This window comes from Harpia harpyja, chromosome 11 (genome assembly GCF_026419915.1).
Source record: "Harpia harpyja isolate bHarHar1 chromosome 11, bHarHar1 primary haplotype, whole genome shotgun sequence".
Lineage (NCBI taxonomy): Eukaryota > Metazoa > Chordata > Aves > Accipitriformes > Accipitridae > Harpia > Harpia harpyja.
In genome coordinates, this window is record NC_068950.1 from 10208441 (window position 1) to 10225398 (window position 16958).

The 16958-nt window shown below is 43.3% G+C and overlaps 1 protein-coding gene across 1 annotated transcript in view; it reads left to right on the forward strand.

Annotated features, from left to right (window-relative positions):
• Positions 1 to 5464: 5464 nt before the first annotated feature.
• The window catches only part of ABL2 (ABL proto-oncogene 2, non-receptor tyrosine kinase), a 50041-nt gene continuing 38547 nt past the window's right edge, over positions 5465 to 16958 (forward strand). The window contains exon 1 of the mRNA XM_052801043.1: positions 5465 to 5756. Coding sequence (XP_052657003.1) covers positions 5573 to 5756 — 184 coding nt within the window. The 5' untranslated portion in view covers positions 5465 to 5572. The remainder of the gene's footprint in view (positions 5757 to 16958) is intronic.

Consider the following 16958-nt stretch of genomic DNA (forward strand, 5'->3'; position numbering starts at 1 on the left):
ACAAGTGGTGTTCCCCAGGGCTCGGTGTTGGGCCCTGTTCTGTTTAATATCTTTATTGATGATTTGGATGAGGGGATTGAGTGCACCCTCAGCAAGTTTGCAGACAACACAAAGTTGGGAGGCAGGGTCGATCTGCTTGAGGGTAGGGAGGCTCTACAGAGAGATCTGGACAGGCTGGATCGATGGGCTGAGGCCAATCGTATGAAGTTCAACAAGGCCAAGTGCTGGGTCCTGCACTTCGGTCACGGCAACCCCATGCAGCGCTACAGGCTTGGGGAAGAGTGGCTGGAAAGCTGCCCGGCAGAGAAAGACCTGGGGGTGCTGGTTGACAGCCGGCTGAATATGAGCCAGCAGTGTGCCCAGGTGGCCAAGAAGGCCAATGGCATCCTGGCCTGTATCAGAAACAGTGTGGCCAGCAGGAGCAGGGAGGTGGTTGTTCCCCTGTACTCGGCACTGGTGAGGCCGCACCTCGAGTACTGTGTTCAGTTTTGGGCCCCTCACTACAGGAAAGACATTGAGTTGCTGGAGCGTGTTCAGAGGAGGGCAACCAAGTTGGTGAGGGGCCTGGAGCACAAGTCTTCTGAGGAGCGGCTGAGGGATCTGGGGTTGTTCAGTCTAGAAAAGAGGAGGCTGAGGGGAGACCTTATCGCTTTCTACAACTACCTGAAAGGGGGTTGTAGTGAGGTGGGCGTTGGTCTCTTCTGTCAGGTGGCTGGAGATAGGACAAGAGGGAATGGCCTCAAGTTGAGGCCAGGGAGATTTAGGTTAGATATTAGGAAAAATTTTTTTACTGAGAGGGTTGTCAAACATTGGAATGGGCTGCCCAGGGAAGTGGTTGAGCCACCATCCCTGGAGGTATTCAAAAAGCGAGTGGACAGGGTACTCCAGGGCATGGTTTAGGGGGCATGGTTAATGGTTGGACTCGATGATCTTGAAGGTCTTTTCCAACCGAAATGATTCTATGATTCTATGATTCTATGATGGGTATAGTTCTTGCAAAGCCTCAGCACAGTTAATGTGTTGCTGTTTACAGTTAATAGACATGTACACAAGGACCAGCCACACAGTTATGATGCATGATGGTGGTTAGTTACATAGTACACCTAACACAAAACCACAGGACCAAATAAAAGAAGAAAAGGGATACCTGAGATGCTGTAGCAAGCTGGCTGTCCCTACACACAGATACACTCATCTTTTCCACTACAACACCGTACACCCAGGCCCTTTCCTCCCTTGGCACAGAGCCCTTCATTTGCTCACTCTCCTCGTAGGCGTCTATGTTTAGACTAGTAGCTGGCAGTGTCAGATGAGTGGTTTGAATGAGGATAATGCTGAAGCAGCATCAAAGAGATAACAAAAGGTTGGTAGCACTGAGGAAAGTGCTGAGTTGGGTGGTGGGATGCAGCGTTTGGGGGAGGGTGTGTGTGTGGAGTTTTTATTTCAGCTATGGTGGAAGAAAGAAGAGTTATTAACAGAGGAAAATTCATCTGTCAAGGGCTGCATGTGAACCCTTCTGCGCTGTTGGGCAAAGTCTGTTAGAAAACCATACTTCCCCAGAAAGCTTTTATGTTCATAGACTCCCATTGAACAGGCACGTGAGTACCACAAGCTATCTTGCATGCACTGTACATAAATTCTAATTTAAATCATAGTAATGATTCAAAATAACTTTTAACACTGAAATACTACCTATTGTGCCATGAAAGATATGTGCAGACAGTACATTTTAAGAGCTGTCAATCAGAGATGAAAGGGTGAGTGCTTGTACGTGTTGCACCAAGAAACGACATTCTCCTTTGAAATGGCTCAGCACTTACAAGCTTTCAGTGGTTATTGCAGAGTAACTAACCTTGTGTCACAAAGCCTTTTTCAGATTTTTAAATCTTTCTTTTTTTTTTTTTTTGTTGTTGTTAATGCCTTTCCCAAGAACCCCTCCATTAAGGCTAAGAGGTGGCTGCCTGGTTTTCACACAGGTGAAGTCCGGGGTGTTAGAGGGACACTGAGCAGCAATGCCATGGGCCATCTAGTGGACATTCACATTGCCTTTGCAGACATCCCAGGGGAGTTACGGCTGTCCTGAGCTCCACAACTTGTTCTGGTATTGCAATAAAAGCATAAAAATCCTGACATGTTATGGACATGTATCCCTTCCTCTTGAGAACTCTCCAGATGCCTCGATCAGGACTATGTTGTTCTAGGCACTTAACAAATACCTTAACTAATACCATCCATGTCCTACACACCAGCCAAATGTTTAACACAAATCTGTTTTTCTGTGTAGCTTTGATATGCAGAAGGTACATGAGCTGGAAGAAGAGCAAAGATTACTCCTAGAATTAATTTTCAAGCCACCGATGGAGTACTGGTAGTTAATTTTTCGTAAGTTACAAACAGAAACTGCCCAGTTGACTCAACACTTAGTTAGGCTCAGGAGTCTCCAATTTGTCCACAGGCTTCTTCTGGCACAGAACCCATACTTCAGGCAGATGACAGCAGCATGCTCGTGACATGTAATGCAGAGCACGTAAGACTGCTTAGCCTGCAATTATTTGATTGTGTGATTTTTGGAGCATGCTGTGGATGTGGAGCAATGCATTGTCAGTGCTTAGAAGAAGCTTCAAGAAACAGATATATGGTGAATATTTAAAGTAAGTTCAGAAGCATTTCTAGAAATATCACATTTCTCATCAGGCACATTACTGTAACCTCAGTGCTGCCTTTGTTCCTTGGTCCTTTTTATCCCTTACTCGAACAGCTCATGAGACGGCAGATTAACTGGAAGCCTAAAATCACCAGGACAGTCAACTGTTACTGATGCCTCATTAATGCACAGTGCCACACCTCTTCAAAAGAAATTACCTTCTGAAAAACAACCTATTCCTGATACCACATGAGGCTGATAACATCACAGCTGATAATAATAGGTAGCACTGATAAAGATTTTACCTCTTCAAAGCACTTTGTAATCTTTGCATGGTTAATAACCATGACACTCTGTGAAGTAAATACTTAATTAGCCCCCATTTTAACAATAAGGAACGGTGTGGCTCAGTGTCATCTGTGACTCAGTAGCACAGAGACATTTTCAGTTTGGGGAGTTTCTTGTTTATATCCCCATTGCTCTTCTAGCAGGCACTCTAGAAGAGCGGTCACTAACCAGGGCTCAGCATCCCCTGTTTATACAATACCATATAAACAAAGTTGTTGGGAAGACCAAGTGGGGTACAGTCTGAGGGTAGGGCTTGTTTAGCACACAACCAGCAATGGCTGGGGCACTGGTTTTGAAGCTTTTTTAATAGGGTACAGCACGATTTTAAAATACTGTTATACAACAGCAAATGGTAGCCATGCTGCAGCCTTCTTCCCCTTGCAACAGGCCTGTTTAGAAAGCTCCTGCCTAACTCCATTCCCAGAGCGAGGTGGCACCGCCAGTTAAGACATTTCTGTGTGTCAGACAAGTTCCATGCAGTCGGACATTAACATAACCCACAGTGAACTGCTACATGTGCACAAGCTGCTGGTAGAGAGAATGAGGGATTTCATGAGGTCTGAGGAATAAGAACAGTGTTTAAACCCAATTCTCTTTAGTGTACTTACGTATAATAGTCTCTTGACACTGGCATCTTCTTTTAAAATGCTAATGGCCTTCCTCTGGATAGTTCTTTAGGATCAGCGAGTAAAAGGCATTAGGAAAGAAAAATAGTATTTCTGTTGATTTTTAGAGTGGTTCTCTCCTACATGGCAACTGCAAATGGCACGAGGGAGTTCTATGTTTGTTGTCTTTCTACAGTCTCCAGAGAACACATATATTTTGTTTACAAGGCAAACCATTTATAAATGCCAAACCCTGCAAATTCTAGCTGGAATGAGACCAGGAAATATCTCCACTGCAGAGTTTACCCATGAGGGCCAGTTCTGCCTGGGACTGTCCATCCTGCAGAGACACCCTCTGCTCATATACACATAACCATGCCCATACAAGGTCCCGGACTTGGCAATGTGTACCCCATGCTACACCCCAGATGTTGCCAGCACTATTTTAAGAACTGTTTTGTTGTGTGTTATTAGCAAGTCTGTGTGTAATTCCTGATCTCCCCAATGTTCTTAGTCCATTAATTTACTGAGTTAAGGCATTTCTGGCTCCACGTGCTCCTCACTCCCACTTACTCCAGCCTGTGTCAGCATACACACCAGCCCAGCTGGATGAGCCACCCCTATTTTAAGCAGAATTATTATTCCAGCAGGGTGCAGTTTGAGTGCATGTGACAGTGTGGACAGCATTTCGGTAGCACCTCATGACCCTGGGAAGGTAGAATATGACCTTAGAATTCCTGTTGCTACAAGTTTCATGCAAGAACGCTGACTTTCATGGAGCTCAGAGAGGAGCTTCCCACCTTCCCACCCCAGGACAGCCACACAAAGGTTGGTCTGGCCACAGGTTGCTGTGGCTCCTTGGAAGCTGGCTGGCTCTGAATTTTACCAAGCCAATTTGTCACTGTCATGTCAGTTCTCAGTGATGTGGTGAGGGCATCTGAGATCAGCAGCATTGTGGTTCATCCACAATGAAGCAACACTGCCAAAGCATTGCTGAAATAGTAGCTAGCACGGAGAGCAAAATACTTCCAAATGCCTGGGTCCTCTAAACTGCAACAAGCACCATTGTCTTTCAAGGTGAAACCTCTTCCCTTCTCCCTTGAATTGGAGAGCCTTATGCTAATATTTAACAGTGTACCGGTTAGCTACAGAACAGAGTGTACATTCAGCCACCCGATGACAAGACGCTGCTGCCAACCATGCCTGGCCACCAACATGCCTGACGTTATTCACACAGCATGCCTTCCTCTTCCTCCACGCCCTTGGCCAGGAGAGCAAGTCCCGGCAGGAGCCCAGGGAGCTCACCCAGGGCCCGGTGAGCCATGGAGGAGGAGAACAGGCCCACCGCCACTCCCTTCTGCGGCCCGGTACGTGACCCTTGGCTTCACACCTCACGCCTGCTTGGGTTTGTAGGTGAACCAGCCCGGCTTTGGCCTACAGGGAAAGCGTGTTCACGGGGCCGGGGCTCCACTTCGCCATGAGCAGGGCAGCCTTGGGGCCACAGCCGCAGCCTTCCGTCGGGTCGCCCGTGCCGGGCCTCAAATCGTGGCCAAGATGGAGGGACCCTCGGCGGGCGCAATCCGGCAAGCAAACCGGGGTCTGGCTCTGTGGGTGCTCCCCCGTCGCGCCTGTCCCCGCCACAGCCACGCCGCCCGTGTGGCCCTGCGTGTGTGTGACTGTGCGCGACCGCGTGCGCCGGGGGCGGGCTGGGCGGCCTCCCTCGGAGGACCGGAGGTGGCTGCGGGAGCCGCTCTGTCCCCTCTCTCCCGGCGCTCTGTGGTTTAAGATGGCGGCGGGGGCTGAGGGGGCGAGTCCGTGAGTCCCAGGCCGGAGCGCCGCGGGGGCCGGCGGGGGCGGCGAGGCGGGCGGGAGCCGCCGGGCCGCGCCGGGGGCGGGGAGGAGCGGGAGGCCGCCTGCCGGGCCGGGGAGCGGCGGCGGCGGCATGTGAGCGCGGGCAGCGGCCGGGAGCGCGGCGATGGGGCAGCAGGTGGGCCGCGTCGGGGAGCCGGGCGCCGGGCTCCAGCACCAGCCGCCGCCTCAGCACCAGCAGCAGCCGCGGGGACTGCGGGGGAGCAGCGCGGCCAGGCCGGCGGGCCGCCGGCGGGAGGCGGCCGGGCGCACCGCTGAGGGAGGAGGCTTCAATATCTTCACCCAGCACGGTGAGGGGCCGGGCTGGGCCGGGCGGGAGGGGCCGGGGCTGGGGCGGGGGGGCTCCCGCCTGCGCTCGCCCTCTGCCAGAGGGTCGGGTGGGGGGCTCGGGGAAAGGGACAAGATCTCCCTTCCTCCCTCCCTCTTTTGTTGTTGTCGGTTTCACTGGGGGAGGGGAGAGCTGGGGGAGCTGGCGGGGTGAGGGAGAGGCGCCTCTCGCAGGCGGGGAGAGCCGGGCAGCCCCTGCCGCCGCCGCAGCCGCGTCCCGGGGGATGCTCGCCTCGGCCCAGCCCGCAGCCCGGCAGTGAGCTCGGGGCCGGAGAAACTTCCCCCGGAGCTGGGGACAGGGAGGGACTGCCCGCCCTCCACAGCAGAAGCGAGGTGGCACCACCGGGAATCAAAACTTGCAGTGCTTGGTAGCTGTCAAGGCGGCGGTTCCTAGCTCTGGTTTTGTTTACAAAGGTAAACGTTACATGTGCTTTGTCTTTCTGTTTACTGAGGCGCTTATAACTCGCCCGTCTAGATCTGTAATTCTCTGTTGCTATATAGCTCCTGACAGAGCAAACGATTTTGTTTTGACTGGGGTATTACAGCTGCCATCCGATTCTCAGCTGTAGTTTTTGCCTGTCCACTTCTATTCTTATTGCTGTAAACCGATACCGGAAATGTTTAATGCAACATGATTAGTTTCTGTAATCTCTCTTAGGAGAACCCCACAACTCAAATCCCCCTTTGTAACTATGTGGTTTTTTATTATATCTATTTGGCAACATCTTAATGCAATGCACAAGTTTTGGAAGGTACGATCAACCGAAACCTGTCTGCCTTGACAAGCATGTTGAGAATAGGTGCGTGGAGGCACCTCTAATCCTAAAGAACTGAATCTGCTATGGAGAGCTTGGCTGGTTTGGCTTTAGGTGGAGAGAGATGTCAGTGTTTATGGAGCAAGGCTGCTTCTGACAATACATATTTTCTTTTGCTCAATAGAATGAGCATAGGCAAAAAGATTAAGGAACATGCAACCAGCAGTCTAAATGTAAATATCATCTGCTGTGACTGCTGACACGTAAGTATCTATCAGAACAACAGCGCAGCACTAAATCTGGTTCTTAAAATCTCAGTGTTATCACAGCTTTTGAGTTCAGGGAGCAGCATCAACTTTAAAACCAAAACAGAACTCTGTGCTTGCTGAAACGCCTGACCTGCTATTACTACGACTAAAACTAAGGATTACTATTTTATTGCATCTTTCAACCATAGTATCATCAACTGTCATCTTTGTATTTTTGTACTTCAAAAGGCACTTTGGCAGAAAAATTACTATAAAATAGACAAATAATGTAAATTCACAATGTTGGGAACAGATCTTGGAAGTTATGCATGTACCCCACTTCTTTCAGTACGCTGAAGTCCGAGTCTTTAGCAGCAGAGCAAAATTGCTGTGTAGACTGCTAAGTGTGACTTAGCAGGCAAGAGCACTCCTGCTAATGACAAACTGTCTATCTTTTTCTGTTTTGATACCAAGATGGCTGTTTGGTTCTTGCTCTCACAAGGCAAGGACAGAAAGGATGTTTGTGGGAAGTATGGTACAGCACATGGGGACATGCCACTACTTAAGAATAACACAGTTAAGACTGACTCAAGTGCATCTTTTCATTTATTGCTGCATGTTTTGGTAGTAATTTAGTACAGCATCCTGAACAAATCCTTCTAGCTCCTCCCTCCGCCCTACTACATTTTAAAGGTAGAAGGTAGGGGGAATTATTTACATGTAGTGGCAGGGAAATGGAGAGAAAAATCTTTCTTAAGCATGCACACACACCAAATAGACAAATTATGCGCTCTGCCAGCGCTTCTGCTCTGTCTTCCCTAGACCTAGAAATAAGAATGAGCTTGGAAAGCCGACACGCTCTGAATAAAACTGTTCAGTGGCATATAAAAAGAACATTTCTCTCTGATAACAGTGATTGTATCTTTTAAAATAATTACTGTTTATATTGCTTAGGTTATCTGCTTCAGCAGTAAGGTAATGGATATCATTTTACTTACGTTTTTGTTGCTTCTGTTATTTTCTTTGCAGATTGTAAAGGAAGATGTGTCTATTGAAAATAAGATACAACTTTTTATTCTTTTAAGTTATGTAAAAGGGGTGGGTTTTTTTGGCAATCCAAAGAGTTTTAGGGCAGGCTTCAAACTCCTATCCTGTCTTGGTGAATACCTCAGCCGTGTTAAATTGTTCCCTGATTCCATCCACATTTTACTAGAAGTGAGTGAACAACTCATTATTAATAATCTGTACCAAATGCTAGTCAAAGTTGGGTACCTATTTAAATACTTGTCTTGGGCAATAACCAAAGATTTTTGTTGTGTTCCTGAATCTGAAGTTCACTTCCTTTCTCCAAGAAATTGTTTGTTGTGATCCTGACTCCCCTGGTCTGAGAGAATTTTTTTTCTCTCAACTTCTGTTCTTATTTTTCATTTACTGGCCTTGTTCTCCTGTTTCACTTAACCTGGCTTTCTGCTAGCTTTCTTTTAAGTGCTATGCTTCTTTTGCTGAGACGCTGTGGTTGCTGGTGATACTACTTGATCCAGACTCCTCTTTTCTAGTCATTTCTTTCTGAACCTGAACCTCCCATCCTGTCTCTAGGACATGTATTCACAGGGTATGAAAAGTGATGGAAAAAGCACAAGATTATGGGCTAGCACTCTTGGACCAACGACTAAACCAGCCAGTCAAAGGATGAGCCTGGATTATCTACCTTCCTTGGCTTTCCTTGATAACAGTCATTGATGGGAGGAAGACAACCTGTTGACTGTGCTAGACCCTTACAGGTATAAATCCCTGCCTCAGCTCATGTTGGCAGATTTCATACCATACTGTGCCAGGAGCGATGTGAACCTTACTCAGTACTCTTGCCAAAGTTCATTTGGAGGGGTTGCTTCTTCTGGATCGTTTATGAAAAGGATGGAAGTAAACAATGTTTTCAGCCTCAGACCCATTTTGCTACAGGATTTTGAAGAATAGCTTGTGTCAAATCAATAAAGTGTAAAATCGTTTATGCTAGGCTACCAAAAACCTGTGACGAGCATTTTTACGCAACTAACTTGAAGTGCAGTTGTCCTTGAAAAATCGAGAGATTGAGTTGAACCAGTTTGTCCCAAGTGTGTTTGCTGTGTTACAGTTGCATAGGAGAAGCACTACAGGTATACAGGCACTACCTACTTCAGGATGTATTTTTGGAAGAATCAAGGAATTTGAAGATGTTTTCTGTTTTATGGAAAGAACAAGGAAATCTGTATTGTGGCACCCCACTATTCTATCATGAGAACAGACATCTAGACTCCTGGGGGTTTCAGCTCACCATAGTATTGAATTCTGTGAGCACTGCTGTGAAGTTGAGCAGAAAAGTCCTAAGTGAGCAGATATACTGGCGTGATTTGTTAGCCATGGAGCAGAGTTCTCCAAGATAGAAAAGATAGTCATGGATTTTGCAGCCTTTTGCAATTAGTCCTTCAAAGCGCCCCATTGCCAGCATTCCTAGCACGTAATCTGTGACTTATAAAAGCAAGCAATGGATCATCAAGCATGTTGGTTGCTAGTAATGTACTAGAAAGAAAGAGTGTAAACAGAAGGATTATTCAAACACTTGTGTTCCCACATACACTGCATCAGAATTGACTAGTACCACAGGGACAAGAAGTCAAGAGGGAGAAGCTGTAGCAAACACTAGTTATGATCAAATTCTTACAGTTCAGTGCAACCAGAAAAGAAGTACTTGGTGCCATTACAGGATGAGCTTGCTTTCCCTTTCAGAGAAGGAATAGGGGAGAGAACAGTAAAGTAGGTTATCTACTTACCCTTCCAGTAGTTTGTTTGAGGGAACGGGTACAACTGATGACAACCAACAACTTCCAAGTTGCATGGGCTCTGCTTGGTTCCTCGTGTGACCTTTGAACAATGACATGCTCTAATTTTCTTTCTGAAGAGTAGTGATAACTGCCTACTGTACCAAGATATTCTTTGGAATGGTGTTAGCATGCTTTTCATCTCCAAAAAGACTTGCTGAGTGTTGTAGAAAACATACTGCAGGAAAATTAGATTATTTAAATCCTGGCTGGGAAGCCTTTGCAATACCTGTTTGCAATACTGCTACAGTTGCCTCGGTGATATATTTTTGGGGTAGCGGAAGACTCTGCCACACTTGAGCTTTTGATCCAGCAGGTGCAGGACATTTGTTCCCTGTTTTGTTTTCTAGAGGAGTTTAGCAACCTTTTACTATGTGTATCAAGGTCAGGCAAGATAAGCCTATACTTTTAAAAATAAAATTATCATTAAAGCTCCCCTAAGGCAGTTGGAGTGCTATGCCACATGATAAAAACATTCTAAAATAGGAAGAAGCATAAATAACACTATCCCTTTGAAATTCAGTGAAACTGAAGGGCTGGATGCAGGAAAATGGAAAGAAGGAGAGAAAATAGGGTCAGTTTAACAACTGCACTTTGTGGACCACCTAAAATGTTCCTTATTTTTCATTCCAGTGAAATGCAGCAAGCTCGGGCCAGAGCTACTTGCCCGCAGACTTTCCTGTCAGTAAATGCCCTGTGCAGATGGAATATAATCATTGTATTCAGTGCCTGACTCTTTGTACTGTAAATCAGAAATCTTGTGGGACCATAATGTGTAAATAACTCTTAACTAATTATTTGGGGAATAAAAGGTAGTTCAGCTAAGTGTCTAGAGGAACATCTCCTGTAGAACATGAAATTATAGACGTGTTCTCTATTGCATCATTCTCCGTGATATCTAGGTTATTCCTGCAGGTTCAGTTGCATTCAATACTCATTTTTATACCTTGTCTTAAGTTGGGATTTTTGCATACTGTATTTTGCAAATGAGAGGACTCTACCAACTTGATGGGAGGGACAATATAATACAGACTACCAATCTGTTATAATTCCTGGCGTAAGTATATTTCCTATGTACTTTTCACATAGATGGGGAAATGTAGTCTGAAGAAGGTAAGACTGATATGAAGTTACTTCAAAAGACGTTAGTCAGAACTAACTTAAATCAAATTTCAAAGCCCAGACAGATCTCTGATTTCTCAGTTCTCCCCATGCAGCAGATGGTGTGGTACAAGTTGTTCTAGCAATATTTCACAAACTTGCTATTGCTTGCAAGTGCAATGTTTTGCAAAAAAAAAAATTGCGGGATTTTTTTTGGAAATAGGGACATGGCCAAGTGAACAAATCAGTGGAAAGTGAACGTATGAGCTATTGCACACAAAAGCAAATTGTCACAAGTGGCTTAAATCATCTTTTTTAATCTAGCGGGACTGACAGCTCACATACTTAGAGTTGGAAGATAGTTGGACTATCTCCTAGAGGTGCTGTAGCAGGGTTGGCTTCAGGAATATTTTATGACTGGTACTTATTACAGATTCTGGGACAGTAGGCTTGAAATCATGTTTTCACTGGTGTTCAGAAGTGACCTGTTCTGTGACCTACTTACTTCATATGTCATGTTTGTTTGTTCTTAAAGCAGGCCAGTCCATGCTGAAGTCAAACCATACTTTTAGATCCTTGTTTTATAGATGAAGCTAGGTGATAGTTAGCGTGATTTATTCTAGCCCATTTCTCTTAGTTGTCACAACTTAATGTTTCCATTAATAATACTTATTATCCTTAAACTACCTTTTAAGTACTGCTGACAGCTGACTAGTTCACACTCATAAGAAACTATGTTAAAATCCAACTAATATAAAAGAAGAAACAGCAGTTTATACTTATTCCAGTAGGGATGCATGTGAAAGTTATTAAAAATAATACAGTTAGGTTTTATTTAGTGACTTGCTGAGTTCATTTTCACCTAGTTGTATTTCAAAAAGTCAAGGATCGGTGACTGCAGACTAAAACCTCACCTACATTATAACTGTTTCAGAATCTGATATCCTAAACCACTGCTTGCCAAACGGTTAGTAGTTCTTTCAACAGTGTGTAATTATGAATGATGCAAAGCTTGGTAGCTGTAGTGCAAATGGCCCCTTAATTGGCTTTGCAGGTGAATCTACGAAGTAAGCATACAGGTTTGTTCTTAACAGCATTCAGAAGAGTATTTACTGGTAAAGAAATATTTCTTGTAGTCGTTTGGGACCACCAGCAGTCTCTCTTTCCCTCAACACAGCAGGAAAGAAACAAAAGCTTGTGCTGAGTGGGGTAACGCTGTTGACTTGCTGGGTCTGAAGTAATGGTTCTCTCACCATTACTGCATCATCCCTGACATTTCTCTGGTTTTGTGGTTATGAAATACTTTATTTTAAAGGCTGATCTTGGTATTATCCATAGAGATTATTCTCTCTAGAATAAGTGACTGTTAGAAAACCATTGAGGCTTCCTGTTGGTAACCCTATAAACCACAACAACAAAGCTTAGTTATATTACCCATATCTGCTTAGGAAGTTTCATGTGCTTTGAGGACTTTCCATAAAGACATGCGCATCTCCCAATATGATTGCTTATCTGCAACTGTGTATAAGTTAACTTTTTAATAGGTGGCTTTCAGTATCAGCTAAATCAGCACAGGAATTTCAAAAAACAGTCCAAAATTAACTTTGTCTTTTTTGAGGGGGAGACAAAGATGCACAGAAGTACTTCACTGAGAACTGAATTGGTTTTGTTTCAATCTTCTAGTGCTCTTTAAAGGCCATTTAAACATATTTCTTTTAAGACTGAACTTTTTCAAGAAATTCCTTTCCTCTTCTCCTGTCCTTCCCTCCCAAATGTTGTCCTCAAGATCTCAATCTTACTATGATACTTCTATTAAAAATAATTACATGCATTAATAAACTTGGAGCTTCACTTATGTTGATTTGAAAGTATTCTACGATAATAGTGATGTGAGAATTGGGACTACAATTATGTAAGAAAAGTAGCTCTTCAGTGAAGGAAAACTCATTTTCTGTAGGACAGTTCTGCATTCCCTCATCCTTTGATAATGTTACTGGTTTGGATTTTGGGCTCTTCCCTGGTTTGTTTGGTGTTTTTTTTGTTGTTGTTTTTGTTATTTAATACTACAGTGAAACTGAAGTAGCTGCTTCTTGCTATAAGCTATATATGGCAAAGGCATAGGCACTATCTCTTGCTGCTGTTGGGGTCAAATTAGGAAGCAAATTAGAGGATAGAAGGATCAGAACATTCTGGATTTGTGACCCTACACACCTTCCAGTCTATTTCTCCTTCCTTTCTCCTATGATAATCCCAACAACAAAGCATCAAGCATGTCTTTGCTGTTCCTACTTGTCATCATCTCAACTAGGATATGTAGGATGAACAACTATGGAGAAGAGTATCTCCAAAAAGACACATAATGCTGGAGAGGAAAGAACGGGAATAAGGAAAGACTGGAAGAAGAGAAAAGGGTAAAAGATGATCTTGCAGCTTCTCCCTAATAGTCCATTTCAGTACACAGGAGATTGTATTTTGACTGTTCAGCCTTGGAGATAATATTTTAAAATACAATCTTGGGTATATTTAATAATTGTTGAATGAGACAGGTGGGCCTTCTAAACTGATCTATAAGAAGTTAGAAGTAGATTACTGACCGATGTCCCTGTAATGGGCAGCATACCAGTTGGGGGATTTCCCCACATAGACTGGAATAGAATGGACTTTTTCAGTTGGAAGCGGCCTAAAACGATCATCTAGCCCAACTGCTTGGCCAGTTCAGGGCTGACATAGCTGATGACTGATACCAGACACAAAGAGATGAGGAGTTCCAAGCTCCTGGAGCACAAGCAAATGTTAATTTGCAGGACTGTTTGTTTTCAGAAGGAAAAACTCACCAACAAGACCTCCTCCTCCTGTTCACTTCTTACTAGAGGTAGAATCAAGCACCACTGAATAGTGAATACACGTATACACTCTTTAGAGTTCACTTGTGGGATTTACAGTGGGTTGGCATAAGATACCGATAATCACTTTTGTTGGAGGTTAAGTGTGCTCAGCACCATGGCTAATTTTGAAACAGGTGTCAGGCTTGCTTCTGGTTAAAAGAAATGATATTAGTATTGGCTGTTATGGTGGTAGTATGTAGCATAGTTCATGAAGTGTTCCTGTTTTCCAGATTCCATGTTCAGTTAGACCCGTAATTTTTGGAAAAGTTGACTGTAGAGAGTAGTGTGCCTGTACAGTAGACACACCAAAACATATAAGAATTGCAAAGTGAAGAAACACTTCCTCATCACAAATCTGTGTACACTCTAACATGGCCTAGCCTAGAAGCTTGTTTAAATATTGTCATATCCAAGTAAATTAGTATTACCTCCTACATTTACCCTAAACATCAGGGGTCTAGAAGGTGTTTACAGAGCATGGATCTGTTTTCTAGACAAAACCCAGAAATATTTGTACATTTTAATTTTGTAGCCTCCGGATTGTGAAGATAACCCTTCAAAAACCCAAGCTGGAGTGTAAATTAATATAATGAGGCCTTCCTTAGCTTACAGGGTCAACTCAGTTTCTCAAGATTATTTCAAAGCCTTTGCTGCTCAGGGTTCATTTTGCTAACCAGCAGTGTCACAGAGTTAACAAGACTGTTCAGTTTTACTGCTGCTATTCAGAAACCTGTGGGAGGCTGTGCAACTGATGAGAATATCAATTTTGTGTTGCTGCTTAGAAAAGCCAAGAGCAGAAGTAGAGACAAGATACAGCTATGCTAGTATCTCTGACATTTACTTAATAATAGAAGAAAACTAGAAAAAGTATTTAGATTAGCCTTGAAGGGATTTAAAAAGAAATAATTTTAAAGTGTTATTTCCAGTCCAGCAATCTAGTATGTCAGAACTTGCCCATTAATGAAACTATGGTGACTGTTCAGGAATAAAAGAAGTCTGTTTATGCAAACTTTTTCAAAATTGATACAAGTTATGTCATCTAGGAACAGTGAAATAGAGTCGCCTTAGAGATCTGAATAACCTTGAAGATCTTTTGAAATAGTTAGTGGCATAGCTTCCTTCCTCCATTAAGTCACTGGGTGCAGCAGAGCTCAAGCTTATACTGTCCTGAGCTGGATTGCGTAAGCATGGACTTACTCACTGCTTGTGTTTAATGCATTTTTTTCTTAGAACACAGGTTTTAATTGTAAAGCTTTCTTTATGTCCACCATTCACTTCAGTACAAGGGAAAGAGAAACAGTGTCCTTTGTTCGAGAGCTGATTGTGGTTCCTTTTCTTCTACAAATTACGTTTTTTCATCTATAAACTGGCAAATAAAAAAATTCTGTCAAATAGTTGGCAGCTCTCAGGCTCAGATTTAAGGTACTAAAGTTAAAATAGCAAGTTCTTAAAATTTGAACTTTAAATTGCCGAATGTCCTACATGTGCTCTTAGAATATTGTTCATATTAATAGAGTCGCGTCTCGGTAAAGTTACACTTGGAATGGCACCTTGATCAAAACATAAAGGCTGTGGTATAGGCAAGCCCTTAAACAGATGCTCTGAAAGTTGTTTTTTTGATCACTTTCTGGTGATATCACTCAATTCTGGTTTGTTTTCAAACCTCCTTTTTTACTGACTGGATTGGCGTTAAGTAAGATACAATGAGCTTTAGCATTTGTGGCAGTAACGTACATAAATAGTGAGAGCCAGCTCTCTGCAGGCCCTGGAGAATTCTTGCGCTTTCTCCTGACTAGGAAGATGAGTGGGGGTTTGGTAGGTTTTGTCCTCTTTTTTTTGAGGCAGAGAGATGTATACAGCTTGGGGAGGGATGAATAGTGCTTTTGTAATTGATAAAAGTGTGAAACCTGTGCTCTGGCTGAATTACCCAGTGAAGCACAGCAAAATAATTTTCCACTAATCACAAATTGTATGCTTGTTATTCTGGATGTTATTTGTTGGTTTAATTTTGATTTGTAGCTTTTCTTTTTTTTAATTTCCAAGAGTAAACAGAGAAAGCAGAGGTACTTTATCAGATTAAAAAGGCTTTGTCTAGAGAAGATCCTTAGAATAAACAGGAAAATGGTATATAGTGTCTAGTGGTGCTAGTATTTCAAGTTATATTTAGTTTTTTTCTTCAGGATCTCAAAAAAAATGTGGATATTAAGGTTTGCAACATAGCTGTGAGGAAGGAGCTGGTTCTTCATGTTAGAAGAAACAATCTTTTGAGTGATCTAATAAATTTGAGTCTGATATGAACTATAGAAGAACAACTAGCCCACTTCTCATAATTTTTTTCTTCCAGAGGTGCATTGGATGGCTTAGGATTGATGTGCAATATCAGTAGATTCTCAAATGATGATTTGAGTAGCCTGACATAGCTATCTTGTGAAACAGAAGTCTAGCAGGTTTAATTCTTGCTTTTGTCATAACAGTACTAAAAACTTTTTGTCAGAAAATTTTTTCGTTTTCTTTTTTTAGGTCATGATAGTTAAATATATTTAACTTCTTTAGGGGTAAAATGCTTAAATAGGGCACTGCCCTCTAAATCAGAGTCATTTAATTGTGTGGTAATTCCTGCACTTTAGCACCTAGTTAGAAGTACAGATATGCTTTGAGAAGTTGAAACAGGCCACACGCTTAAGTCTCTCAAAGCTAAGCTTGTCTGTAGTCTGTACAGAAGTTTTAATTCTTTCTTATTTTGATGTGACTAAGTCTGTATAGCTTCCATCTATTTTTTTGTCAAATGGTTAAGCTAAATTTGAATAAGACACTTGGTGTATGTCTTGCCATCAACACACAAGCTTGCACCATGGTAGTAGAGGTGCAATACCTTTTTCTGTATGCCTTGTTAGTGTTGGAGGCAAAGCATAGAACTGCTTCTAGGTGCAGCCTAGCTCTAGAATAATGCTCAGCTGACCTCTCAGTGCCTGCTCAGCTACAGGTGGATGGACTTAGCCCTGGTATTATACTCACTTGCGTTGTGGGCTATGGAAACTGGCATGCCTTAAGGCAACAAAATTATAGGCTGTTTAGACTTAGGTGAGCTGTGCTAGTTTTCTTGCTTTACACAGGGGAATGGTATCCCCAGGTGCGATTATTTAGCATGTTTTCTGTTGTGCATCAGCTGTTACAGAAATACATTGCAGCTGATAGGCGTGAAGCATTGCCAGTAAGTATTTTGTTCCTGAACAAGAACACCACTTGACTGCAAGGAATCTCTTAGACAGCTTTTCCGCTTTCTTTAGCCTTCCCTTCTCCACACAAAGCTCACCTTGTGAT